Source organism: Tursiops truncatus, chromosome 15, assembly GCF_011762595.2.
Source record: "Tursiops truncatus isolate mTurTru1 chromosome 15, mTurTru1.mat.Y, whole genome shotgun sequence".
NCBI classification, from domain to species: Eukaryota; Metazoa; Chordata; class Mammalia; order Artiodactyla; family Delphinidae; genus Tursiops; species Tursiops truncatus.
Window position 1 is genome coordinate 23,977,311 of NC_047048.1, and position 27,840 is coordinate 24,005,150.

Sequence of the window (27,840 nt, forward strand, 5' to 3'; positions counted from 1 at the left end):
CTTAGCAGGTTGTCACATGTCCACTGATAGACGTTCCAAAGTTTTATGGAAGGTGTGGGTTCAACTCTACACCTTCAAATCACTGAAGGATTTGCAACTGATACATTATCATTTTCTAGTACAGCACTCACTCTGGCTTTACGCTCTCTCTCTTTTTAAAGAAGATGTTGGGGGTAGGAGTTGATTAATTAATTAATTAATTTTTGCTGTGTTGGGTCTTCGTTTCTGTGCGAGGGCTTTCTCTAGTTGTGGCAAGTGGGGGCCACTCTTCATCGCGGTGCGCGCGCCTCTCACTATCGCGGTCTCTCTTGTTGCGGAGCACAGGCTCCAGACGCGCAGGCTCAGTACTTGTGGCTCACGGGCCTAGTTGCTCCGCGGCATGTGGGAGCCTCCCACACCAGGGCTCGAACCCGTGTCCCCTGCATTAGCAGGCAGATTCTCAACCACTGCGCCACCAGGGAAGCCCTTTACGCTCTCTTAATCACACTTCCAGTAAGTTTTATCACCGTCTTTTCTACCAAGTCCATGTAAGTAGTTATCATCTACTATTTTAAGACTGCCATGCTATTCATCACTGTATAGACTATCACGAGGGCTAAGATTGATGGAATGTAAAAACTGGAGTCCTATGTCCACTAAGAAATGAAACCAAACTGTCAACAACTTAAAACCAAACTGTCAACCAGTTATCTTTTATGGCAAGATTGCCTTATGGCCAAGTAGTTGTGAGGCAAAAATGTTTGCAGTAAAGATGTTTATGGCAAAGATGCTTACAGCAGAAGTACCTAGAACTGAAAAAAAGAACCTGCAGAATAGAGGAATGATTGGTACAATGAACCAATTTAGTGGAAGTGGAACCCAGGTTGTAGCTGAACTTGAGGCACCCCAAGAAGCTCCAAAGAGACTGGGGGCAGTGCTGTGCTTCCCTTCATTCAGGGCATTTGAGAAAATGTCACTTGCACCTTAGAAGTCAAGGTGATAGATACCACCTTGTCATGAATAGAAGACATCAATTCTCAAATAGAGAATAATTGTTCTGACCAGACAAAATGAAACGCCCCTGAAGAAATTATGGAAGTAGTGGCAGTCCTGTTCATTTATTCATTCATCAAACACTGGCACACCATTTTGTGTCAAGCCCCTTAATATGTGCTGAAAATATAGACACTGTCTCTGCCCTCAAGGAGCTTTACCTTGGGGTGTGAAGGCAAGGGGAGCTGACCTTTTTTGAGCTCCTTCTAAGTGTAGACAGTAGGCTTTGTATTTTCTGTGCCCTGTCTTTCTAAAATTCTCCCAACAGCTTTATGAGTAAGTAACTATTATCACCAAATAGGTAAGCTGAGGCTCAGAGATGTTAGGGAATTTGATTCAGCTAATCTGTAATGAAATCTGTTTGAACACAGGATTATCTGACTCCAGATTTGGAGGAGGAGTCCTTATTTTGGTCAGTGGCACTGGAAAATTGGTAGTAAGGAGTTCAGACTTGATAATGTGATTTGAAAAGTACTCCCCATATCTGTCCTGAGTCCTACCCAATCTGCTGTGATGCCCAATCAGCTTATCTGCTATCAGTGCTTTTCAACTGGGTTAACCATTACTTTCCTCCTCATCTCCTCTTTTAGTACCTTAACACCAACTCAGCAAGGCTCTGTCACCTCATCATGGATGAATCTACTAGCATGAGGGTTTTGGGTGCCTGCTGCGGGGGCAGAGGAGAGACTGGGAGCCCAGGAGGTTGATGCTACAGAAACATGGAAAAATATATTGTTGTTCTTTGTCTGGTACAAAGACTTTGTGCCAGAGTCTTTGGTACACAGACTCTCTCTTTTTTGATGCAAGTTAGAACCATCTACCATAATTAGCAAAGGGCAGTAACATGAGCCTTTTAAATGAGTCCTGTGCCCGGGCTACAAGGAGGAAAGGAGGGATTCATCATGTTGTTTCATAAGCATAAATACAACTAATTAAGTGAAGGCGAAATCTCTACCATCTATATGATGTTTATTTAAAATGATTTGCTCAAGACATGCCCAGAATCCTTCTCTTTAGGAAGATAGCTAGGAGCTGGGTGGAGACAATTTGGGCATTTGAGGAACAGGAACAAATTGGACTGCAAAGCTGAGAAACCACCTGAGCCAGGAGTTGGCTGTGACCAGTGGATGGACATCTGCTGTTTTTTTTTTTTTTTTTTTTAACATCTTTATTGGGGTATAATTGCTTTACAATGGTGTGTTAGTTTCTGCTTTATAACAAAGTGAATCAGTCATACATAAACATATGTTCCCGTATGTCTTCCCTCTTGCGTCTCCCTCCCTCCTACCCTTCCTATCCCACCCCTCCAGGCTGTCACAAAGCACCGAGCCAGTATCCCTGTGCCATGCGGCTGCTTCCCACTAGCTATCTACCTTACTACGTTTGTTAGTGTGTATATGTCCATGACTCTCTCTCGCCCCGTCACAGCTCACCCTTCCCCCTCCCCATAACCTCAAGTCCGTTCTCCAGGAGGTCTGCGTCTTTATTCCTGCCTTACCCCTAGGTTCTTCATGACATTTTTTTTTTCTTAAATTCCATATATATGTGTTAGCATACGGTATTTGTCTTTTTCTTTCTGACTTACTTCACTCTGTATGACAGACTCTAGGTCTATCCACCTCATTACAAATAGCTCAATTTCGTTTCTTTTTATGGCTGAGTAATATTCCATTGTATATATGTGCCACATCTTCTTTATCCATTCATCCGATGATGGGCACTTAGGTTGTTTCCATCTCCGGGCTATTGTAAATAGAGCTGCAATGAACATTTTGGTACATGACTCTTTTTGAATTTCGGTTTTCTCAGGGTATATGCCCAGTAGTGGGATTGCTGGGTCATATGGTAGTTCTATTTGTAGTTTTTTAAGGAACCTCCATACTCTTCTCCATAATGGCTGAACCAATTCACATTCCCACCAGCAGTGCAAGAGTGTTCCCTTTTCTCCACACCCTCTCCAGCATTTATTGTTTCTAGATTTTTTGATGATGGCCATTCTGACTGGTGTGAGATGATATCTCATTGTAGTTTTGATTTGCATTTCTCTAATAATTAATGATGTTGAGCATTCTTTCATGTGTTTGTTGGCAGTCTGTATATCTTCTTTGGAGAAATGTCTATTTAGATCTTCTGCCCATTTTTGGATTGGGTTGTTTGTTTTTTTGTTATTGAGCTGCATGAGCTGCTTGTAAATTTTGGAGATTAATCCTTTGTCGGTTGCTTCATTTGCAAATATTTTCTCCCATTCTGAGGGTTGTCTTTTGGTCTTGTTTATGGTTTCCTTTGCTGTGCAAAAGCTTTGAAGTTTCATTAGGTCCCATTTGTTTATTTTTGTTTTTATTTCCATTACTCTAGGAGGTGGGTCAGAAAGGATCTTGCTGTGATTTATGTCATAGAGTGTTCTGCCTATGTTTTCCTCTAAGAGTTTGATAGTTTCTGGCCTTACATTTAGGACTTTAATCCATTTTGAGCTTATTTTTGTGTATGGTGTTAGGGAGTGAGCTAATCTCATACTTTTACATGTAGCTGTCCAGTTTTCCCAGCACCACTTATTGAAGAGGCTGTCCTTTCTCCACTGTACATTCCTGCCACCTTTATCAAAGATAAGGTGTCCATATGTGCGTGGGTTTATCTCTGGGCTTTCTATCCTGTTACATTGATCTATCTTTCTGTTTTTGTGCCAGTACCATACCGTCTTGATAACTGTAGCTTTGTAGTGTAGTCTGAAGTCAGGGAGCCTGATTCCTCCAGTTCCTTTTTTCGTTCTCAAGATTGCTTTGGCTATTCGGGGTCTTTTGTGTTTCCATACAAATTGCGAAATTTTTTGTTCTAATTCTGTGAAAAATGCCAGTGGTAGTTTGGTAGGGATTGCATTGAATCTATAGATTGCTTTGGGTAGTAGAGTCATTTTCACAATGTTGATTCTTCCAATCCAAGAACATGGTATATCTCTCCATCTATTTGTATCATTTTTAATTTCTTTCATCAGTGTCTTATAATTTTCTGCATACAGGTCTTTTGTCTCCTTAGGTAGGTTTATTCCTAGATATTTTATTCTTTTTGTTGCAATGGTAAATGGGAGTGTTTTCTTGATTTCACTTTCAGATTTTTCATCATTAGTATATAGGAATGCCAGAGATTTCTGTGCATTAATTTTGTATCCTGCCACTCTACCAAATTCATTGATTAGCTCTAGTAGTTTTCTGGTAGCATCTTTAGGATTCTCTATGTATAGGATCATGTCATCTGCAAACAGTGACAGCTTTACTTCTTCTTTTCCGATTTGGATTCCTTTTATTTCCTTTCTTCTCTGATTGCTGTGGCTAAAACTTCCAAAACTGTGTTGAATAAGAGTGGTGAGAGTGGGCACCCTTGTCTTGTTCCTGATCTTAGTGGAAATGCTTTCAGTTTTTCACCATTGAGGAGGATGTTTGCTGTGGGCTTGTCATATATGGCCTTTATTATGTTGAGGAAAGTTCCCTCTATGCCTACTTTCTGCAGGGTTTTTATCATAAATGGGTGTTGAATTTTGTCAAAAGCTTTCTCTGCATCTATTGAGATGATCATATGGTTTTTCTCCTTCAATTTGTTAATATGGTTTATCACATTGATAGATTTGCATATATTGAAGAATCCTTGCATTCCTGGAATAAACCCCGCTTGATCATGGTGTATGATCCTTTTAATGTGCTGTTGGATTCTGTTTGCTAGTATTTTGTTGAGGATTTTTGCATCTATGTTCATCAGTGATATTGGCCTGTAGTTTTCTTTCTTTGTGACATCCTTGTCTGGTTTTGGTATCAAGGTGATGGTGGCCTCGTAGAATGAGTTTGGGAGTGTTCCTCCCTCTGCTATATTTTGGAAGAGTTTGAGAAGGATAGGTGTTAGCTCTTCTCTAAATGTTTGATAGAATTGGCCTGTGAAGCCATCTGGTCCTGGGCTTTTGTTTGTTGGAAGATTTTAATCACAGTTTCAATTTCAGTGCTTGTGATTGGTCTGTTCATATTTTCTATTTCTTCCTGATTCAGTCTTGGCAGGTTGTGCCTTTCTAAGAATTTGTCCATTTCTTCCAGATTGTCCATTTTATTGGCATAGAGTTGCTTGTAGTAATCTCTCATGATCTCTTTTATTTCTGCAGTGTCAGTTGTTACCTCTCCTTTTTCATTTCTAATTCTATTGATTTGAGTCTTCTCCCTTTTTTTCTTGATGAGTCTGGCTAGTGGTTTATCTATTTTGTTTATCTTCTCAAAGAACCAGCTTTTAGTTTTATTGATCTTTGCTATTGTTTCCTTCATTTCTTTTTCATTTATTTCTGATCTGATTTTTATGATTTCTTTCCTTCTGCTAGCTTTGGGGTTTTTTTGTTCTTCTTTCTCTAATTGCTTGAGGTGCAAGGTTAGGTTGTTTATTCGAGATGTTTCCTGCTTCTTAAGGTGGGCTTGTATTGCTATAAACTTCCCCCTTAGAACTGCTTTTGCTGCATCCCATAGGTTTTGGGTCGTTGTGTCTCCATTGTCATTTGTTTCTAGGTATTTTTTGATTTCCTCTTTGATTTCTTCAGTGATCACTTCATTATTAAGTAGTATACTGTTTAGCCTCCATGTGTTTGTATTTTTTACAGATCTTTTCCTGTAATTGATATCTAGTCTCATGGCGTTGTGGTCAGAAAAGATACTTGATACAATTTCAATTTTCTTAAATTTACCAAGGCTTGATTTGTGACCCAAGATATGATCTATCCTGGAGAATGTTGCATGAGCACTTGAGAAAAATGTGTATTCTGTTGTTTTTGGATGGAGTGTCCTATAAATATCAATTAAGTCCATCTTGTTTAATGTATCATTTAAAGCTTGTGTTTCCTTATTTATTTTCATTTTGGATGATCTGTCCATGGGTGAAAGTGGGGTGTTTAAGTCCCCTACTATGAATGTGTTACTGTCGATTTCCCCTTTTATGGCTGTTAGTATTTGCCTTATGTATTGAGGTGCTCCTATGTTGGGTGCATAAATATTTACAATTGTTATATCTTCTTCTTGGATCGATCCCTTGATCATTATGTAGTGTCCTTCTTTGTCTCTTTTATTTTATTTTATTTTATTTTTTTCTTTGTCTCTTTTAATAGTCCTTATTTTAAAGTCTATTTTGTCTGATATGAGAATTGCTACTCCAGCTTTCTTTTGGTTTCCATTTGCATGGAATATCTTTTTCCATCCCCTTACTTTCAGTCTGTATGTGTCTCTAGGTCTGAAGTGGGTCTCTTGTAGACAGCATATATAAGGGTCTTGTTTTTGTATCCATTCTGCTAATCTGTGTCTTTTGGTGGGAGCACTTAGTCCATTTACATTTAAGGTAATTATCGATATGTATGTTCCTATTCCCATTTTCTAAATTGTTTTGGGTTCGTTATTATAGGTCTTTTCCTTCTCTTGTGTTTCTTGTCTAGAGAAGATCCTTTAGCATTTGTTGTAAAGCTGGTTTGGTGGTGCTGAACTCTCTCAGCTTTTACTTGTCTGTAAAGGTTTTAATTTCTCCATCAAATCTGAATGAGATCCTTGCTGGGTAGAGTAGTCTTGGCTGCAGGTTTTTCTCCTTCATCACTTTCAGTATGTCCTGCCACTCCCTTCTGGCTTGTAGGGTTTCTGCTGAGAGATCAGCTGTTAACCTTATGGGGATTCCCTTATGTGTTATTTGTTGTTTTCCCCTTGCTGCTTTTTTTTTTTTTTGCGGTACGTGGGCCTCTCCCGTTGCGGAGCACAGGCTCCGGATGCGCAGGCTCACCGGCCATGGCTCACGAGTCCAGCCGCTCCGCGGCATGTGGGATCTTCCCAAACCGGCGCACGAACCTGTGTCCCCTGCATCAGCAGGCGGACTCTCAACCACTGCGCCACCAGGGAAGCCCTCCCTTGCTGCTTTTAATATGCTTTCTTTGTATTTAATTTTTGACAGTTTGATTAATATGTGTCTTGGCGTATTTCTCCTTGTATTTATCCTGTATGGGACTCTCTGTGCTTCCTGGACTTGATTAACTATTTCCTTTCCCATATTAGGGAAGTTTTCAACTATAATCTCCTCAAATATTTTCTCAGTCCCTTTCTTTTTCTCTTCTTCTTCTGGAACCCCTATAATTCGAATGTTGGTGTGTTTAATGTTGTCCCAGAGGTCTCTGAGACTGTCCTCAGTTCTTTTCATTCTTTTTTCTTTATTCTGCTCTGCAGTAGTTATTTCCACTATTTTATCTTCCAGGTCACTTATCCGTTCTTCTGCCTCAGTTATTCTGCTATTGATCCCATCTAGAGTACTTTTAATTTCATTTATTGTGTTGTTCATCGTTGCTTGTTTCATCTTTATTTCTTCTAGGTCCTTGTTAGCTGTTTCTTGCATTTTGTCCATTCTATTTCCAAGATTTCGGATCATCCTTACCATCATTATTCTGAATTCTTTTTCAGGTAGACTGGCTATTTCCTCTTCATTTGTTAGGTCTGGTGCATTTTTATCTTGCTCCTTTATCTGCTGTGTGTTTTTCTGTCTTCTCATTTTGCTTATCTTACTGTGTTTGGGGTCTCCTTTTTGCAGACTGCAGGTTCGTAGTTCCCGCTGTTTTTGATGTCTGTCTCCAGTGGCTAAGCTTGGTTCAGTGGGTTGTGTAGGCTTCCTGGTGGAGGGGACTAGTGCCTGTGTTGTGGTGGATGAGGCTGGATCTTGTCTCTCTAGTGGGCAGGTTCACGTCTGGTGGTGTGTTTTGGGGTGTCTGTGGCCTTATTATGATTTTAGGCAGCCTCTCTGCTAATGGGTGGGGTTGTGTTCCTGTTTTGCTAGTTGTTTGGCATAGGTTGTCCAGCACTGTGGCTTTCTGGTCGTTGAGTGAAGCTGGGTGCTGGTGTTAAGATGGAGGTGTCTGGGAGATTTTCGCCGTTTGATATTATATGGAGCTGGGAGGTCTCTTGTGGACCAGTGTCCTGAAGTTGGCTCTCCTATCTCAGAGGCAGAGCCCTGACTCCTGGCTGGAGCACCAAGAGCCTTTCATCCACACGGCATTCTTGTTCCCTCCTATAGGCATCTGCTGCTTCCCATTGGTCAAACCTAGAAAAACTTGCTGTAGCTTGGACTTTTCCTGGGCTAAATCCAAGGTACTAGCCACATCTGCTGTTTTTGTCTGTTCAGCACATCCTTGGGGAAATGTTCTTCTTCCACTCTGACCATGTGATTGGGATGGTGCTGCCAATCACAGTTTCTTACCCAATCACCTGGCCACAGGGTTTGGTACATGATCCACACTCAGCCAATTATAGTACCTTGTTTGCTTGGCCCCAGTGATAGGTCCAGTGCTGGGCATGTGACCCAAGCTTGCTTGTTGGAGCCATTTCTTTTGGCAATGAGAACAAAGGACATAGATCTTTTTCTGTCGTGCAGCTTAAAGGATAAGAAGGAGGGAGTTCTAGGGCCTTTTTTCTCTATCACGTGGCATCAGCTGTCTGTAGGGGAAAATAGAGTCAAAGTGGGAGCAGCAGAAATGGAGGAAAAGGTGACCAGGAGTATTGAGGATCCAGTTCCCATTCTTGAGTCTCCTAGAGAGGCTCTCATTCTTGTCCTTTGCATTTTAATTTTGTTCTTTTCTGCAATTTCATGAGTCAATAGATTCTCTGCCTGATTAAACTTGTTTGATTTGGGCTACTGTTACTTGCAAGTGAAAGAACCCTGACTAACGTAGATAGGAACATCAAAAAATCATATTTTGAGAACATTTTCTTGTAAGGAGCTGGCACCTTACGTGTTCTGTATCGAGTGCTTGGTTGAAACTTGGACCATGTAGGTTGGGGCAGCATGCAGCTTCCCAGCAGAGAAGGAGATCAGACCAACTAAATACGGAGGCACAGCATCAAGAGTGTCCAACACCTGACCTCAGGCCAGCCATACCTCCTTTGGGCACCAATTCTAAAATCCCACCCTTTTGACTTTCCAAGACCAGGTAAGGGGTGAATTATTCTTAGTTTGGTCTCATTCTCAGAGATCCAGCCTAGAACTCATCTCACAGCACCCTGGCAGCCAGGTTTCCAACCAACCCCACCAAAGGTCTAGAGGTAAGAGTTTTAAAGCATGGTCGTCTACATACCTACCCCCTGGAGATACCAAAGGGACTGGCTGAGGAGGAGAGAGGGAGACACTGCTAAGACAATTTCCACTCCCACTTCAAATGCACCAGCCCTCCCAGCCCCCGATTTCTTTCATTTTGTTTTATTCTATTATTTTAAATTGAAATATTTAGTTGATGTACAATATCATGTAAATTTCAGGTGTACTACATAATAATTTGACATTTGCATACATTATGAAATGACCACCAAGCTAATTCTAGTAACCATCTGTCCCCATAAAAATTGAGCACAGTATTATTGACCATATGCTTTGTGCTGTATATTACATTCCCGTGACTTATTTATTATATAACTGGAGGTTTGTATCTCAATCTCCTTCACCCATTTCCCCCGCCCCCCGCTTCCTTCTTCCTTCTGGCAACCGCTGTTGTCCCCTGCCAGCCCCAATTCCCCCCGCCCCCCGCCGGCCCCAGTTCCCCCCGCCCCCACCGCCTTTTTTTTCTGGCTGTGCCACACGGCATGCAGGATCCTTGTTCCCTGACCGGGGATGGAACCCGTGACTCCTGCAGTGGAAGCACGGAATCCTAACCACTGGACCCCAGGTCTTTTTTATATAATATGGGGGTTTAATGCACAATTTTGTTTGAAAATGGGTTCCCTTAAAATAAAACCTTTAAAACCATTAATCTGACGAACTTAAGCCAACCACTACTGTTCTCTGAACAAAAGGTGACATGTGACATGTCAAATAAATCAGTAGAAAGAAATTCCAACCAACTCTTGCATAAGAAAAGGCCCAGAAACATCCTTACTGAAGGGAAAAAAATCACTATTTACTTTACAATAACGCATGTTTTGCCAAATATTATCATCAAATATTAGATGTAAAGACAGCATCTTGGACAAATGACCCCATGCCCATATGTTAATTAAGAAATATGGCTTTATTCGCTTGTTCATTCACTAAATACTCACTGAGTGCCCATACCTTGGGCTTACTGTGCTAAGTGCTGGGAACACTGGGTGAACAAGATCTTTGATCTTTCCGCCCATGGAGATTTTGGAAGTTTATCCTTCCCTTGCAAGAAAACCCCTTTTTTTTTTTGGAGGACTTATCTTTGAGCAAAGGAGGGGGAGATTGGCTATAAGATCCAACTGGAAAAAAGGTTTTGGCACTATACCTGGGGTCCAACCGTCCTTCCAAACATAGAGTCACTTACCTTCTCTAACCAACTTTGCTCCAGCTATAAAGTCCCATCTGGGTCTCAGGGCCAACTTTTGCCTTTAGGATTCTGAAGGATGATTTAAAGGCATGTCCGTGACCCAGCACCTGGGCACTCTCAATCCTTGGTTGTGGCCGTCAGGAGTCACTATAAATGTCGTAATGAGGCCAACCAAAGGATGGAGAACCAGTCCTCCTAATGACTTGTGAAAGTCTCTGTGGGATAGGAAACCTTGGTTCTACTTCTGACCGTGATACTCATATCTTGGTAGCTTCACCCATCTGAGTCTCTGTATCTTTACCTATGGGATGAAGGGGCTGAAACTTGGACTTTCCCAGAGGACTATCTGAGTTTCCATATCTGGATGAATTAGTTAAGGTAAGGCTAGCTACTGTAGTAGATAAATTCCTGGTGGCATGACATAATGCATGCTTCTTTCTTTTCACATCATAGTCAGATGGGGTGGTCTTCCATGTCACCATCTGGGGCCCAGCTCCTCCCATATTGTGTCTCTGCCCTCTTAAGTTGGGGGCTGTGTGAAGCTTCCAAGAAGAGCAGTAGAATAGGCAAATTTATGAATGCCCCAAATCAAGATGATTTAAAACACTTGAGCTGGTAAATGGGGAAAGAGAGAGAGAGAGAGAGAAAGAGAGAGAGAGAGAGAGAGAGAGAGAGAGCGCGCAAGAGCTCTCTGGGAAGTTTTATGGGCCAGGCCTAAGAAGTGTCTTACATCCATTCCACCCACATGCCATTGGCCAGGAGTTGGTCACATGACCACACCTGAGAGCAAGGAAGTCTGGGAAGTGCAGTCTAGCTGTGTAGTGAAGAGGAAAGGAAAACAGGTTGCTACACAACCGGCCAGCTGGGTATAGAAAACGCTTGCCACTTTAGATGGCAGTCCTCCTCACTACCCTCTACTTAACAAAGGGATTTAAAACCACACTTCTACCTTAACCAGGGGTATCATTTACAGGAGGGTGTTGCAATAATCTGGTTGGGAGATGACAGCAGGCTTGATTACGGAGTGTGTGCACACATCGGGTTTTCCCAGGAGAGACGGTCTCAGCAGGAGGACCGTGCAGGGAGGGGGGCGAATACAGGATTGCATGAAGATGCAGTTATCACTAAAAAGTCATACACCCACTGTTCCATAAAGACAGTATTTTTTTTTAATTTTAAAATTCTGCATCTGAAAACACAGTATGACAGAAAGCATCTATATACAACCTGCAGTGTTTTTGGTATGATACAGTATTCAGTACATCCACTGTTTTCTGCAAAAAATTTTGCTTTGTCAGACAGAAACAAACTCCCCTAGACAAAAAAATACAGCTAAGGCACAATTTCGTTGTTGTTTTTCCGCTAAATGAAAAGACAGAAAAGGTGCAAAAATGGGCCGGTAGTGCAATTGTTTCTGAGAATCACATTCTACTGCGAGGAAAAGCATTCGGATGATTGGAACTTTGATTACTGGTCAATTTCAGATAGTTCAGTATCTCTTAAAATACTCCTTTAAATAAATAGCAAAATATCTACATCTTTCAGTGTGTGCCTTTCGAATTCTCTCTTTTTTTAAAAACTTTATTTACAGTCTCTCTTTTTTTTAAAATCAATACATTACAAAATATTTCTATACAGTTGTATGCGTATTATGATCTATAACAAAATAGTTATTTTTTAAAAACTATATCACCACATGTCTTTGAAAAACAATGAGGGGGACGGTAATAACTTATTGTGACGCCTCTAAAAAAAATACCCAAACGTCTTTGACAACGTAATTTTATATATATATATATATATATATATATATATGTATATATGTATATATATAAAGACAAAGGACGACAAAGACGATTGCGCTCAATTCCAGTGAATTTCCTATGAAAACCCTGGGGTTGTCTTTGGCCTCCATCAGCCCTGGAGCGATGGCAGGGAAATGGGGGGATTCTGCAAGTAGGTAGAGTGTGATCCCTTTGAGAACATGACCCATCCGCTGGGACTATTTAATGCTATCACTTTCCAGGCAGGAAGGATGAAGAGATATATTGAGAAACTCTCCTGATTCACCCATGAATGAAGTACCTAAAGTCACCAAGTTTCGGGGGTCGGGGGAGGGCTGGAAAGCCCACGTCGGCAGCCCATCGCAGTGGCGATATGCTCTAGGAGAGTGCTTCGGGAGTTGGTTGAGGTTTAGATGAGCACCCAAGCCTTCATTTTACCCATAGGAAAAACAGAACATTTTTCTTCAGGACGACAAGAGACGCCATTTCTATCACATCTGCAAGCTACAGCTTGGCAGCCCCTGGCTTAGGGGGTTGCCCTGAGAGCTTCAAGATGCTCTTTCTTCTCGGATGTTGGTGGAAATGGGAGGGGGAGGGGGGTTAGCTTTCCCAAAATAATTTTAAGGCTTCATTTCAAAAAGGAGAAACCTACGGCTTTTGGGGGTGGGGGAAGGGAAGGATAGGGAGGCAAACGAAGGGTGGAGAGGATGAAGCTGTGAACGGAGGTGGCAAGGTGCAGAACCTGCTTTCCCGCCAGGTGTGTAGGCAGAGGCGGCTGGAGCGTTCCCAGCCAAGGGGAGGGCGACAGAGGGCTGCTTTCTGGCTGCCTGGGGCTTGGCAAGGACAGAACCAATGACAACGTGAGGGGCAGACACAGGTGGCACGTGAAAGCCCTCCTCAGTCTTAAGAGGGGTCTGTACAGTATCTTGTTTGCCAGGTAAAAAAAGTAATACTTCTGAGAGAGCGAGAGAGAAAGAAAGAGAAAGAAAGAATTTGCATAGATTATGCATTTAGCTCCAGCAGATTTTGGACACCTTTATCCCCCCACCCCCCACCCCGGTAAACTTCTCAGCAGACACATGAGGTAGCGCCTGTGGTTGACCCATGGGCATAGTAAGGTAAGTGAGGCAGAAGCAGAGGACCTCCCGTGAGCACGGCTTCCGAAGATGTTTCCGGGCATGTGGCAAGATGGCTGCTAAAACCTGGGATCTGGAGAGAGCCGGGCTGTTTGACACGCCAAGCCCTCCTCCTGAAACACATCCTGGACCTCTCTGCCTGGTAGGATGGAATTCTGGAAGGCGGGGACCAGGCCAATGTGGACCTCCGTACGTCTAAGGGGCAGCTCTTGGGGTCTGCAAATTCTGTGCCATCTTCCCTTCAGTACAAACTGTCTTGAGACCAGGAGAGCTGAACACGCCAGTTATGAGACACTTCTCCTCTGAGGGACCGTTTCTTTGGGACGGGAATGACTAGTAAGAGGTCCCCATTCCCTTCGGAGCTGGACATGAGCTGTTAGTTTTTTGCCCCTTCCTAGTGGTGTCATTTCCCTCCCCCACCGGGACAAGCCTAGCTTCCTTTCAAACCACGTCTCCAGAGAGCAGAGGTCGCTGGCAGCGCACAGGCTGAACTGTGAGGTTTCTCTTTGCCTACACTCTCGAAAGAAAAAAATGCCAACATTTCAAAATCACATTTCCTATAAAAATATGGATTTCTGGCTTCCCTTACCAAGTTAGATGATTCTGCTGCACTGTGCCCGTATTCTCACATGCAACTCAGGCTGGAGCTGAGATGCAGCTGTAGTTTTTTGTCTGTGTCATGCGCACACTGCAGACTACAGTCCCCACCACTCCCTAACGTCTTACACCGACGGCGTCACTCATCTATGCTAGTGTTCTGGGCCCTATAGCCACTTGTAGCCCCTGCCAGCGGGTGTGGCTTCTATCTGGCAGGTGTTTGCTAACAGCTGTTTCTAGCACAGCCCCCTTGGGTGCTGCTGGAGGAGCGTGTCCTGAGTCCCCAGTGAACTTGGCTACGAAAGGGATCTTTGCTCAGGCTCAACACCCAGCAGCTACCGCCCTCCTTTCCCCTGCACCCTCTTGGCAAAGAGATCAAGGTTCCAGCCAGCATCCTCCTGGCACCTGCAAACTGGAGAACCGGAAGGAAGCATGGTCCCCCCCAGTCCCGGCATGTGCCCAGAGCAGCTGTAATCTGCCCTTTTGGGGCGGCGTGCTCATTCCTTCTCAACTCCACTGGCATTTTGAAAGTTAAACTAACAATGGCAAATGAAGTCGGAATGATTCCTGATGAGATCAGAACGGCCTTTCTCCAAAGGGAGGAGCATCTGCACTTCTGAGAACATGGGGGTCCTAGGAACTGCTCGTGCCCTCCTTGGAGACAGACCGCCTTGCACATGGCCGGGGAAGCGGGACTCAGGAAGGCTGCCTGCCTCCTGAGCGTGGTTTCCACCTGAACGTCACAGGGGTGAATGGGAAATTGGACAGTGTCGCAGCTTATTCAATGTGTCCTTCTCCCCCGAGCCCACGTCCCACCTCTAAGCCCTCCTGAAGTCCGAGGACCTGGTCAGTGACTCAGCCCACAGTCACTTTGCTTCTTTAATAGGATTTCCAGAGACCATGTTCTCAGGTTTTGAAACCCTCAGGCAGCCACAGTTCAAGGTTGCCTGACCAATGGCCTCTAACTAATAAATCATCCTCAGGTAGATTACAAAAATGAGTTAAACTATTTCTCCTGGGAAAACATCACCTTTGCTCAAATCATCCTGGGCTTTGTTTGAAATTCTCCCTTTTTTCCTTAAAGCCAAATGTAACATCGTCAAAGTGATTCTCTGGTTCAAAAACGGAGGATGTTGAGGAACATCCCATGAGGCCCCTGAGCGTCCCAGTCTCCTGGCGGTGAGTAGGGAATGGGGCCTGGGCCGTGGGGGTGGGGGCCGTCCCCAGAGTAAGCCAGCTCTCCCATTTCTCCACTTGTTCCCGGATGGAACAGGAGTCAGCAACGTCAGGGTGCAGGTGGGGCCCCGTCGAGGAGCCTGCAGGCTCATGGGTGCACAGGGACGTGCCAGGGCAGAGCCCCCAAAACCATCACAAATGACACACAGGGCCCTAGTGGCGAGAAGGGTGAAAGGGCGGCTCCCCGGGCGGCTTCCACAGGCTCAGGGAGGCCCTGGCCAGAGGCAGAGGCCGGGGGCAGGAAGTGGATGTGACACGGGCCTCTTGGCTCCCACAGAACTTGCGAACCCATGTGGAGCTCGTGGGCTTTCTGAGAAAGCCACGCCGAGGTCCCTGGAAACACTGGGCCAGCTCCTGGGCTCTCCTGGCCGGGTCTGACCCCCTACCATCTTCCTAAAATAGATATCTTTTCCTCCAGGGCGTGGAGGGAGCCTGCTTTCCCTCACATGGAGGCCCACGGTTAGACTGGCTGCGGGAGGGCAGTGATGGAGGAAGCGGGGACGCCCCAGGTTCTGCAGCCGGCACAGCCTCCCTCCGCAAGTTGCTGGCCTGTTGCGTCCCTGGGCTGGGGGCGGGTGGCGGGGATGGCTCAGGAATTCCAACACCCCCAGAGCCGGAGGGCTGAGTCACGCTAACACCCTGCATGAGGAAGAGCGAGGCGCCACTGTTCCCAAGGATACCCCACTTCTGGCCAGTGGGTGATGCTGGTTGAGGCGTTCTCCTCATGGTGTCCAAGTCCCCTGCTTCCCACTGAGGACACGGAGAACGCAGGGCAGAGACAGAGATGATAGACAGATAGATAGATAGATAAAGCAGCAGAGAGACAGAGACAGACATGAGGGGCTGGGGGATGAGAGGGGGAGGGAGTGGAAGGGTGGGGGGAGGGGCCTTTAGTGAATAAAGGCAGCTTCAGTTAGTAAGATAACGTAATTGACAAGCTGCAAAAACAGCACCTACTAATTAGTCATTGACTAAAACATATAAATAATAAATATCTAAAGTGTCCCTTCTCTATATCCTCCATGGCCCATAGGACATTCTGCCTTGCTGGGCTGGGGGTGTGAGTAGGGGGCGACAGCTGACAGGTCACTGGGAGCAAACGGCGGTACCTTCAAACCCACACTGGAGGGGAATCGCCAAGGACCAGCTCTCCGTGGGAGGACTTTTCCAAGAGAACCCTGTCCTTGGGGGGAGGGTGGGATCAGCGGAGGAGGGGGCCTCCGGGGAGGGGTCTCCGGATGAGTAGGGCAGCCCTCCGATGTACACATGGCAAGGAAACCCTTTGCGTTTCTAGTAACTCAAGCAATTTGAACAACACTGTTCTTTAGGTTTCAAACCACCAGATACTCAAGCTTCCCACTTTTCCACTGCGTGTCAGATGGGCCTGTTGGCACCCTGGATAAGAAAGGGCATGAATTTAAAAACTAAATCTAAAATGCTCTTTCCTGGCCGTGAAAAGTCTGTTCCATGCGGTTTGGTCGCTCCCAGCAGCACCGAGTGTGCGATTCACAAATGTTCCAAACAAACACCTGACCTCAGAACAAAGGGCTCAGGCACGTGACAGGTATTGCTGTACTGACCAGCTCAGGAGTTTTGCTCCCAAGGATCTCTATGAGTTTCATGGCCATGGTCCCCAAAGTTCCCACTGTCAAGGCCCAGAGGGGTCATGGTCTTGATCTCCTCGCCCACGAACGGCTGGGGGTTTGACCCTCACGCTCACGAGCATCGCCCAATTTCTGCCTCGAAGGAGGGTGGCCTGGAGCCCAGGATGTCTGGCGGTCACAGTTTGGGTGGACCTTGGCCGTGGCACATCAGAAGGCTCTCCGGCTCATCTAGTTACGAAGGAGGATGGCTGAACCTGAGAAGGGCTGGTGGGAGGCCCTGCGAAGCCCGCCACCTCCCTGGGGACGGGCCCACGAGAGCGTGACTTTAGTGTCCTGTCACTTCAGGGCTGGCACAAGGGTTTCCTGGCCCAGAGGAGCTGAAGGGCGGGGCTGGAGAGCAAACCCACCCTCTGGGCAGTGCTTTTCAAACTAGGTTTTGTAGAGCCCTTGGGTTCTGACGAGGTACCTTAGGAGACGCCCTTGGCAGGGGACTGCCCGGTGGGCTGAGCTTTGAGAAAGAATCTCACACTCGCAGCTTCAAGCAGAGCAGCCTGGATTTCCTCCTCACCCGGGACCTCCCTCCGCCTACGACTTAGTCAACAAAGCTCTGCTGCTCAAAATAAAAGTTTTGGAATCACTTGTCTGGGCGGGGTGAGGGGGGGGCGGTCAGGTCATTGAGGGGGAAGACAAGGAACCTGTAGCACTCGAGGATCAATCAGAAGAGGTAAGACCACCACGGTGCTGGGACTGAGCCATCCCCACCCCCGGGAGCCGGCCTGCTGGGTCAGGTGGCTGGCAGAACCTGCTTCGGCCTCCAAACCTTCCCTCCCGTCACTTGACGGCCAGGAGAGCCCCGCTCACAAAAGGCACCCCCCACCCCCGGGGGTGGGAGCCCAGGGTCCGGCTCCCACTGGCCCTCTGGCTGCTTCCCCTTTGAGATCCGCTCGGGCCCCCACGTGCCCGGTGCTACCTGAGCCGGCCGTCGGGTTTGACTGCGCCCAGCTCCGACTTGGGGTCAGGGCTGAAGGAGCTCCAGGCCGTCTGGCTGCAGGTCTGCATGACTGGGCAGACGGTGGGGCCTGTGGCACAGATGTCCATGGCGGTCCACATCCCGCCCACCAGCGAGTCCAGCCAGCGCTCCAGTGCGGCGCCGGTGGACGCGGCGTTCCTCCGAGCCAGCTCCACCTGGGCGGGGTTGATGGGCAGGCTGAGGACGGGGTTCAGGCTCTGGAAGCTCTGCTCCATGTAGGCGCTGCGGAGGGGCCCGTTGTGCAGCCTCAATGCCTCCTCTGAAAGCCAAAGGGAACAATTACATCATTAGAAGAGCCATGGACCGGTCACCTACTACTGTGTGCTGGGCACTGGGTAGCACCATTCAGTTCGCGGGACAATCTCACGAGGAAGTTCCTTTAGCACTCCCAGTGTACAGACAAAGAAACTGAGCCTACGAGGACATTCCTTCAACAGGTACGAGCCCACTTTGTGCAGGGCATGGTCCGCTCACCTATTCATTCAGCATGTATCTATGGAGCCCCTTCTATAGGCCAGACGATAATTCATTCAACACATATTTACGAAACATCTACATCTGCAAGGCATTCATTCATTTATTTATTTGATACAGATTTATTAAGTGCCAGGCTCTACTCTGCGGTGGAGCAGACCAGACAATGAAGGAGACTGCAATCCAGGGGAGGAAGAATGATGACAAGAAAGAAAGAAAGAAGTAAATAAATCAGGTCATTCCAGAAAGTGATAAGTGTCATGAAGGGAATAAATGGGCTGTGTCGAGTCAGAGCAGGGGCTTGATAAACTACGGCCCTTGGACCAAATGCGGCCCACCACCTGTTGTTGTAAATAAAGTTTCATTGGAACATGGCTATGCCCATTTGGATACATATTGTTTATGGCCGTTACCACAGCACAGCTGAGTAGCTGAGACAGAGATTGTATATGGCCCACAAAGCTGAAAAATTTGCTATCTAGCCCTTTACAATAAAAGCTTGCTGATTCCTGGGTTAGAGAGTGACAAGGGTGTTCATTTTAGCTGGGATGGCCGGGGAGACCTCTCTGCGGAGATGACATCTGAGCTGAGCACTGATTCACGGGAAGGAAGAAGCCATGTGCAGATCCTGGAGAAGAGAATTCCAGGCATTGGGAACAGAGGATGCAAAGCCTCATTAAAGCTCATTAAAGATGCAAAGCATCTTTCCCCGAATCATACAGGTGATGAGTCAGAGCCAGGGCTGGAACCCGGGTCTGTGGACCTCAGAGCCTGGCGAGCAGCCCCACCCTTGGCTGCTGAATGCCCACCATGAACTCTGTATAAGACCTGGATCTCTGCTTCGGTCCAAGATGTGGGGCATGAACGGCCCACAGCAAGGAGTCCTGGAAACCGCGAAGCTGGGACCAGAGTGGGGTGGGGTGGGAGGTCCAGCTGGCTCCCAAAACGGCTCTGCCTTGCTGAGCACTGGGGTCTCACGCCAGAGCTCGGGGACAGCAGTCAGGCTGTCTGGGTTTGAATCCCCATGTCCCGCATACCAGGTGTGTTACTTCTTCCTCATCAATAAAATGCGTGGAGAACCAGTACCTTCCTCGTAGCTTTGTTTGTGATGATTAAACGTGCTGACTCATGTGAGGTGCTTAAAATGGTGCCTGGCATATTCTAAGTACTTGGGAAAGTTTAGCTAGGATTATTATTATTGGCATTATTAGTACACAATACACACACACACACAACTATAGGGCGGATTTTATCATCCCTATGTTACAGATGAGGAAACGGAAGCAGCTGTAGTTTAGAGACAGACCTGGAGTTAAATCCAGGGCTGGCTGACTCCAAAGCCCGTTCTTGTCATTGTGATACTCTACCAAGAGGCTCATACAGCAGCAGGAAGCTAAAAGAATGCTTTTGTTTTTTATTTTATTTTTCCATCTGGGAGCTAGTCTTTTGCAGACTTGGTTTCCCCATCTGCAAAATGGGGATACTCACCCTTCCAGCAATTAGACTCACTTCTACCTGGCACGAGGCTCAGGTAGAAGTTCACGTGCTTTGTAAACAGTAAAGTAATGTATGAACAAGAGAGACAGTGACTGTTTCCCAGGGCTTAAAGATGGGGAAGCAGAAAGTCTAGACATTTGGACTGAAGGAAAGAAGCTAGATGTTTCTATCTTGAGGAAGTACCCACTCATGGCTTATTTCATTGCCAAACACAAGAATATATTTTTTTGAAAAGACTGGCTAATGATTCTGGTAGGTCGTGTTTTACCAAATCAGGTTTTGCTATAGCCAAGATCACTAGGATTAGAAGAAACCTCCTTATAAGACAATGTAGCATTCAGATGACAATGCTTCCTCTTTGCTTGATGGTGGCTGTCACCCTCGGAGACAACCAGGAGAGCCTGGATAATCAGCACGTTACTTTCTAATATGTGTGGTCCTGAGTGAGGAAGAAAGACCGTGTATATATGCCTGCCCTTCAAAAAGCAATGGGAAGGCTTCCCTGGTGGCGCAGTGGTTAAGAATCCACCTGCCAATGCAGGGCACACGGGTTCAAGCCCTGGCCCGGGAAGATCCCTCATGCCACTGAGGAACTAAAGCCTGTGAGCCACAACTACTGAACCTGCGCTCTAGAGCCCATGAGCCACAACTAATGAGCCCGTGAGCCACAACTACTGAAGCCCGTGCTCCACAACAAGAGAAGCCACTGCAATGAGAAGCCCGCCGACCACAACAAAGAGAAAGCCCGTGCGCAGCAACGAAGACCTAATGCAGCCAAAAATAAATAAATAAGATAATTAAAAAAACAAAAAGCAATGAGAAAGCTAGTTGAACTAAAAATATGCTTTGACTTGCATGTACGAGAACGTCATTCCTTTAGTTCCCAATGCCCCAGGAAGCTGGGGGGCTGGACTCTGGTCTGGAGGGGAACCGGTGGGAGAAAGCTGAGAAGCACGCCTGGAGCACATGTCCTATCTTGCTATACTTAGCAGAGCTTCTCTTTCTCGAGTTCCTTAAGGAGTCTGGCCCACCTCTCCCTGATGCCCACCAAAGGGTTTTCAGGAAAAAAAACCCTGTTTTCTTTTCCTCTGTTTTTTCAGGAGGACAGAGCCTGTTCTCTTTGGAGCAGGTCCTGACTTCCCTACTAGAGCCTCTCAACGCCTTCATCTCTGCAGGGACTGCAGCGATGAGAAGCTGGGGACTGGGGAGACACCCAAACTGAGAAAAGGCAGGACATTCAAAGTGAAAAGAGGAGTTGACAAACACTTGAACGCTGGTAACCAAATATTGTGGTTGTGCAGAAAACCCTTATGAAAAATGAGGTTCATGTGGGAAATGCTCTTATAGCATCAGCCCACAATGCTCGCCTCTATAATTAAATTTCCCTCAATTCCACCTCATCAGATTTCTTGAGATTACCAGGGATGCATCAATAGCAAATTACTCTTGATGAATCATTCTACAAATTGCATTGCTCGCACCTTCGTGTTCCCTGTCACCAGAACATCATTAACAGATCCAATTACTGATGACTGGGGGGCTGCTCCCGGTGGGGTAAAATGACCCTTGGCTCATCCTGGGCATGCGTGGGGAGAGCCTCGCTGTCCTCAGAAATCCCAGGAGAAAAGATCGGGAAAATCAGGACCCCATGAATGGCCCCGGGCTATTTTACTGAGGTAGGGATGGATTCAGGGTCACTCGTTTTCTGTCCGATTAGCTGTATGGGAAGCAAAGAGGAGACGGCCACTTCCATCCCTCTCCTCCACGTCTGGCTTTGGGAACCCTTAGAGAGGCTAAGGATGTGAGCCTCATCCGTGGGACACTTGAGGACCCTAAGTGGGGGGGCTCTGGCCCCTCTAGTTCTGGAGGAGCTGTCTTTTGCCTGTTTCATGGGGGAGAGGAGAAGCAGACTTCCATTACCTGAAAACATGAGGTCCAAATCTTTCTGCTTGTTCAGCACAGAAACTTAGCAGAAAAACTTAGCAGAAATGGACAGAATTCACATCAACACTCCCTTCTTAGGACTCCAGGTGCCCCTCCCCATATCTATGTCCCCCTCTCCTTGTGTCACTGGCTAAATGACACCCAGCCCAGAGCTCTTTTTAGCCAACAGAGGCTGTAATGCGTTTCTGGCTTCTGGGTTTGCGATCTGTTAAATGGAGGTGAACAATTTCAAACACTAAGAGACCTGGAAATCCTTTTTCTAGGAATCTATGTTATGGATGCATCTTCATGGGCACATACTATCTTAGGTTCAAGAATCTTCTTTGCAGTGGCATCTGTAACAACAACAACAAAAGAAGCTATGTGTCTACCCAGGCGGGGGTGGGGTAGGGACAGACAGATTGTGGGTCCTTAACCCAAAGGAACACTAGGCAGCTGGCAGCTTTACGTATATTGACTCGGAAAGTGAAAAAAGCAAGTTTCACTACGAAGTGTGTCATTCTGTTCTTAAAAGAGTGACAATGTCTTTGTGATTTATGTCAATGCTTTAAAAGCACTGAGAAACCTCTAGAAGGACTGTAGACCAAACTGTTGGCAGTGGCCACTCCTGGGGATGGGATTGAGCAGGGAGGAAGACGTTACTTGTGATAAAAGAAAGGGGGGTGGGGAATAGAAAAATAAAAGAAACCCTTTTGGAAAAAAAAGAAAAAAGGCAGGCATGCTAGGAGTCTGACACCCCTCTCCCTGACCCCATGCCCAGTGGGAACCACCATCCTGAATTTCCTGTTAATAATTTCCTTCATTTCTTGACAGCTTTCTACTGATACATGAACCCTGAAATACTGTATGGTTGGCTTGGCCTATTTTTGAACTTTAGATACATGCATGGTAATTCTGATATCCCCACCCTAACATTACGTTCTAGAACACGTCCTACGCCGTGTTCCCTGCTGCGTAGACCTCCACTGTCGGAACAGACCACACTGTCGGTCCATTGGATGTCAGATATTTGGACTGGTTCTGGTTTGGTGCTATTATGAACAACTTGCTGTATTTCTGCACAAGTCTCTATGGCCTCTACCTCGGGTGGAATTTCTGTGCGGTAGGGCGTGTGTATATGTTCAACTTCACCAGCAAATGCGAACTCATTTTATTACATGGCTCTCTCACTAGCACTTACATGGACAGTTATTATTCTCCATCTTGACCATCAAATGATGTTGTCTCATCTTCAAACATGTCCTAAACATGGCAGATGTGAAGTGGAATCTCTTTTTGCTTTTAATTTGCATTTCTCTCATTATTCATGAGGCTGAGCATCTTTTTATATGTGTGTGTATATGCTCTCTCTTTTTTCTTTCTTTTATATCAGGGATCGGCCCTTTCTCTAAAGGGCCAGATAGCAAATACTTTTGGCTCTGTGGGCAGCTACTCAATGCTGGCGTTGTGGCCCCAAAGCAACCACAGTCGATATGTAAATGAGTATGACTGCATTTCAATAAAGTTTTATTTACAAAAACAGGAAGTGGGCTGGATTTGGCCTGTGGCTTGTAGCTTGCTCTGACTTCGGGGATTTCCGAATTTGAGTACTTTTTTGTGTGTGCAAATATTTTCCTTTAGTATGTGATACGTCTCCTCACCTAGTATCATGCTTTTGATGAACAGAGATTCCTATTTTAGTTTTTTTTTTTAAAAACACTGAACAAGGTTTGCTGAAACTCAATCTCAGCTCGGGTTTATTTCCCACCTGTCTTAAATATGATCAGGACCTTCTAGAAGTCCAGTGAGAGAGCATCTAATAAATAGGTGTCTAATACAGAGACAGATGACATCACCTCAGTGTGCAGAGACAGGCAGAAAATTAGAAGGTTCTGTATGACAGATGAGCAGGAAAAAATCCTGAGAACAGAGAGCACTGTTCTCGAAGGTGGCCCACATGCCCCATGCCTGAGCAACACCGCCCGCCCGGGTGAAGGACCCAGGAGGCCTCGGGCAATGGAATATTACCCCCCAGAAATAGTGGAAGTACTCACCCGGTTTGATGGGCTGCCTGTTTGAGAAGGTCAGAGGCGCGACGAGGAATTTGGTTTCTGCGACTGGCACCCAGTGGTGGAGAATTTTCACTGTCCAGACCCCAGGCCTCAGGGGCAAGTTCAAAGGGGGCTTGTAGTGGGTGAATTCGGCAGTGGACTCAATCAGGATGTCGTAGGTGGCTGCGATGATGTTGACGGGATCCACCCAGACGACAGTCACAGTCACGTTGGGGCCCTTCCCCCATTTCTGCATGCCTACTGGCTCATCCATGGGCCCCAGGAGACCCCCAAAGTTGCGAAAGAGCCGCTCCTTGGCATCCCAGTCGGTGCCGACCTGAAACAGGAGAGCGAGTTCTGAAATCACTGGGCCTCTTAGGAAGGCCTAGGCTACTGCTTATTGGGCTTCATATACCCATATAACAGACGAGGAAACTGAGGCTCCAATTAAGTTACTTGCACAGTAACTTAATGTTGGACAGGCAGTAAGCAGGAGACCTGGGATTTGGACCTAGTCTGAAGGATTACGAGGCCTGTGGTCCATTTCACTAAACCTTTGGGCCTCCTGTGCCTACTGTGTGGTGTGTACATGGAATGAATGAATACCTGCTTGCAGGCCATTCCATGGAAACATACACCCTGCCACTCAACAGGTGCAGGTGATTTCCACTTTAGTCACTGGCTTTCCAGATAATGTGCCTCTTTTTAGTACAATCATTCTGAACAAGAGTGGAGCTCAGGATTTGGAGCTGCCCTATTATAAGCTAGGAAACGTGAGGGCCCCTTAGTATCGCCCATCATTTGCAGGAGTTCAGATAGCTTTCCAGGGAAGACACAGCTTCAGCTTCCCTAAAGCATTCTGAGCTGGACTCTAGGGGTGGGAGATGGTTGTACCATATCCATCCTTCCTGCCAGCCAGCGGGGGGTGTGTATGGCTTTGACCCCCCAGAAATCTGCTCTTGGCTTCCATCCTTCCCCTTTTGCTGCCTGCAATTTATTCTCCACCCAGTAACCAGAAAGACCTTGTGAAATGTCCTCTCACTGCTCAAATCCCTGTGGCTGGTCCCCTGCTGATTCCTGGTGCCCAGCACTGTGCTTGGTACACAATCAATGCTCCATCAATCACCCGTCAAATGAATGCATGAATGACTTGGCAAAAAATGAATTAACCACATAGATCCCTGATACTGAGCTTTGATACTATTTCAAGTCAGATTAAATTAGGGGCTCTTCTCTCCCCCAGGAGGTTTAATATAATGTTCTGAAGACACAGCCTGTGGGTACATGGTAGCAGGAGATGAGCACACTACAAGGACACTGCTGCCGTGGTCCTTCTGTGAGCAGCGTCTCTGATGTGTGTGTGTGCAGGCTGGGGTGCAGGTGTGGCTAAACATGTCTACACCCTCAGCAGACTTCACATGTGCAGTGCAAACATGAGCTGGTTTACTTTCTCGTTGTTCGGGCCACAAGTTACTATACCCAGGACACAGGGCTCCACGGCTCATATTTACTGAGAGCTTCTGGTGTGCCAGCCCTACTGCTAAGTGGGTGGGTGCATCGATCTGGCTAACATTCCCAACTCCACGGAGGGGGGACCCTTGACGTTATCCTCACTTCACACATGAGGAAACTGAGGTTCAGAGCAGTTGGATGACTAGCTCTGATCAGTGAGGGGGACTCAGGAAGTCTGACCCCAGAGTCTGGGTTCTTATTCACTCTTCTATATATTGCCTCCCATTCACTCACTCACTCACCCACTAATCCATTCATTCATTCATCCATCCAAAACACATGTGCCGGTGCCTACCACCTACTGGGGTGGTTGTAAAACGTGCATGTTCCTGGCCCACAACGTGCTTCAGGTTTCCATCTTTAGGCCAAGATTGGCCTTGAGGAGCTGTCCTAAGGGGCAGCAGAGGGAGTTACGCTGGGACAGAGGCGGCCGTCCCTCCCAGCCTTGGGAGATCTTGGCCTGTTCTGCCACCCTGCCACCCTCTCCAGGTACTGGCTCCTACTGAGGACCCCTGGGGCCTAGCGCAGCAGCTGAAGCACAGGAGGAATGAAAACAACACTGTCTATTGAAGAAATAAATGAATGAGTGGGCAGGATGCAAGCTAGGCCTCAAAGTCAGAGATGGTTCTAGAGAAACCTGATCCTGTGACCTCCATCCATACAATCCTTTCTAGCTCCTTCCCACTGTTCATGAGTCCAGTCTTTCCTCCTGTCCTATCCTGCGAGGTCTGGTCCTTTACGAACTCCAGCTTCATCTCCATCCCTCTCCCTCCCCTCTCCTCCCCCATGCTCCAGGCCACCCTGGAACACTCTCGGCGCCTCTGCCAGAAGGGCTCTCTCTCCCCTGATCTTCCGTCCACGCCCGGCCCTCTTTCGGGCTCCGTCTTCCTTCCTTCCCCGCCCCCCTCCTGGCCAGTTCATCATCTAGCTCTCAGCCCAGGTGTCACCTCTACCTGGAAGGCTTCTTTGCTTACAAGCACCCCTGATGTGCTTGTCTAAGCAGTTGCCCAGCATAGCCTTTTAACCTATCTATCTATCTTCTATCTATCTATCTTCTATCTATCTATCATCTATCTATCTATCTATCATCTATCTATCTATCATCTATCTATCTATCATCTATCTATCTATCTTCTATCTATCTATCATCTATCTATCATCTATCTATCTATCTTCTATCTATCTTCTATCCATCATCTATCTATCTATCTATCATCTATCTATCATCTATCTTCTATCTATCTATCTTCTATCTATCTATCATCTATCTATCATCTATCTATCTATCTATCTACCTATCTATCATCTATCTTCTATCTATCATCTATCTATCTATCATCTATCTATCTATCTATCATCTATCTATCTATCATCTATCTATCTATCATCTATCTATCTATCTTCTATCTATCTATCTTCTATCTATCTATCATCTATCTATCTATCTATCATCTATCTATCTATCTATCTATCATCTATCTATCTTCTATCTATCTATCATCTATCTATCTATCATCTATCTATCTATCTATCATCTATCTATCTATCTTCTATCTATCTATCATCTATCTATCTATCTATCATCTATCTATCTATCTATCTGTTTTGCACAGTATCACAACTTCTAATTTACACGTCTCTCTCCATAGCTCAAAACTGTCATGTGAAGAAGAATATACACATATATGTGTGTGTGTGTGTAACTGAGTCACTTTGCTGTAGAGAAGAAGTTAATGCAACATTGTAAATCAAATATACTTCAATAAAATTAAAAAAAAACCCAAATTGTCAACTGCATGAGGGCAGGGACTACATCTGGCTTGTTCACTGCTATATCACTAGTGCCGAAAAGAGCGTTGAGCATGTGGTCGGTGCTCAATATCTCTACCTATCAATCCATCTGTTATCTACATCTGTCATGAAAGATTAGGGGCCGAGCACATGGACAAATGGATCAATGATCACAAAACCACTCTGGGGTCCTACTTAAGGAAGGGATGTATGACCCGTTAGGGGAACGGGGGGACAGTCCAGAACATCATCTTTGGATCCCCCAAAGAAATGGGGGTGAACAGGTCTCCTAAGTCTGAGTTCTAAAACCAAGATAACCCAGGTGGAAGAGCTGTGGAGCAGCTGACGGTGGGAAACTTGAATTTGTCCTATATCTAGGAGAGGAGGAGGACATCAGCTGCAGCCTCCAAACATGAGGGGAGGTGGGGCTGCCCGAGAGGGAGCCCCATTGCTGTCACATCATCTGTGGCCCTCAAGGTCTTCTCACCAGGCCTCACTGTGGAAGTCCACTGCCATTCACTGCCAAGTGGTCAATTACTCAAATTTAAGTACGTGTTGAAGTTCAAGCTCAATATACTGGTCCCCAGCTTCAAAGTCACCAAGGCTTCCTCCCCACTGCACCTGAAATGCAATTCCAACTTCTTTCCAGGGCCTGCGAGACCCCTCATGATCTGTCCTCTGGCCCCCCTGAGACCTTCCTCCTTCTCACTGGCCACACTGGCCTTGCTGCTCCTTGAATATGCCAACCTCCTTCCTGGAGCCTCAGGACCTTTGTGCATGCTCTTCTCTTGGAAGATCCAAGAATGTTCTAGGTCTTCCCACCATTGACTCTTTCACAGGTTTCAACCCTAAAGTTA

At 46.2% G+C, this 27,840-nt stretch overlaps 1 protein-coding gene and 1 long non-coding RNA gene across 4 annotated transcripts in view; one reads left to right on the plus strand and one right to left on the minus strand.

Moving 5' to 3' along the window:
* The window catches only part of LOC141276480 (uncharacterized), a 358,207-nt gene extending 337,429 nt beyond the window's left edge, over positions 1-20,778 (plus strand). For both annotated transcript variants that reach the window (XR_012326090.1, XR_012326091.1), the window contains 2 exons: positions 14,950-15,044; positions 18,330-20,778. This is a non-coding gene — a long non-coding RNA (uncharacterized lncRNA). The remainder of the gene's footprint in view (positions 1-14,949; positions 15,045-18,329) is intronic.
* Positions 1-27,840, minus strand: part of XYLT1 (xylosyltransferase 1) — a 317,888-nt gene that overhangs the window by 1,229 nt on the left and 288,819 nt on the right. The window contains exons 11-13 of one of the 2 annotated variants that reach the window (XM_073792267.1): positions 23,684-24,017; positions 17,676-17,994; positions 11,495-12,559 (exon numbers count right to left, since the gene is read on the minus strand). In XM_073792267.1, coding sequence (XP_073648368.1) covers positions 12,511-12,559; positions 17,676-17,994; positions 23,684-24,017 — 702 coding nt within the window. In that variant the 3' untranslated portion in view covers positions 11,495-12,510. Of the gene's footprint in view, positions 1-11,494; positions 12,560-17,675; positions 17,995-23,683; positions 24,018-27,840 lie in introns of those variants that run through there. The other variant, XM_033841163.2, reaches the window with a different exon arrangement.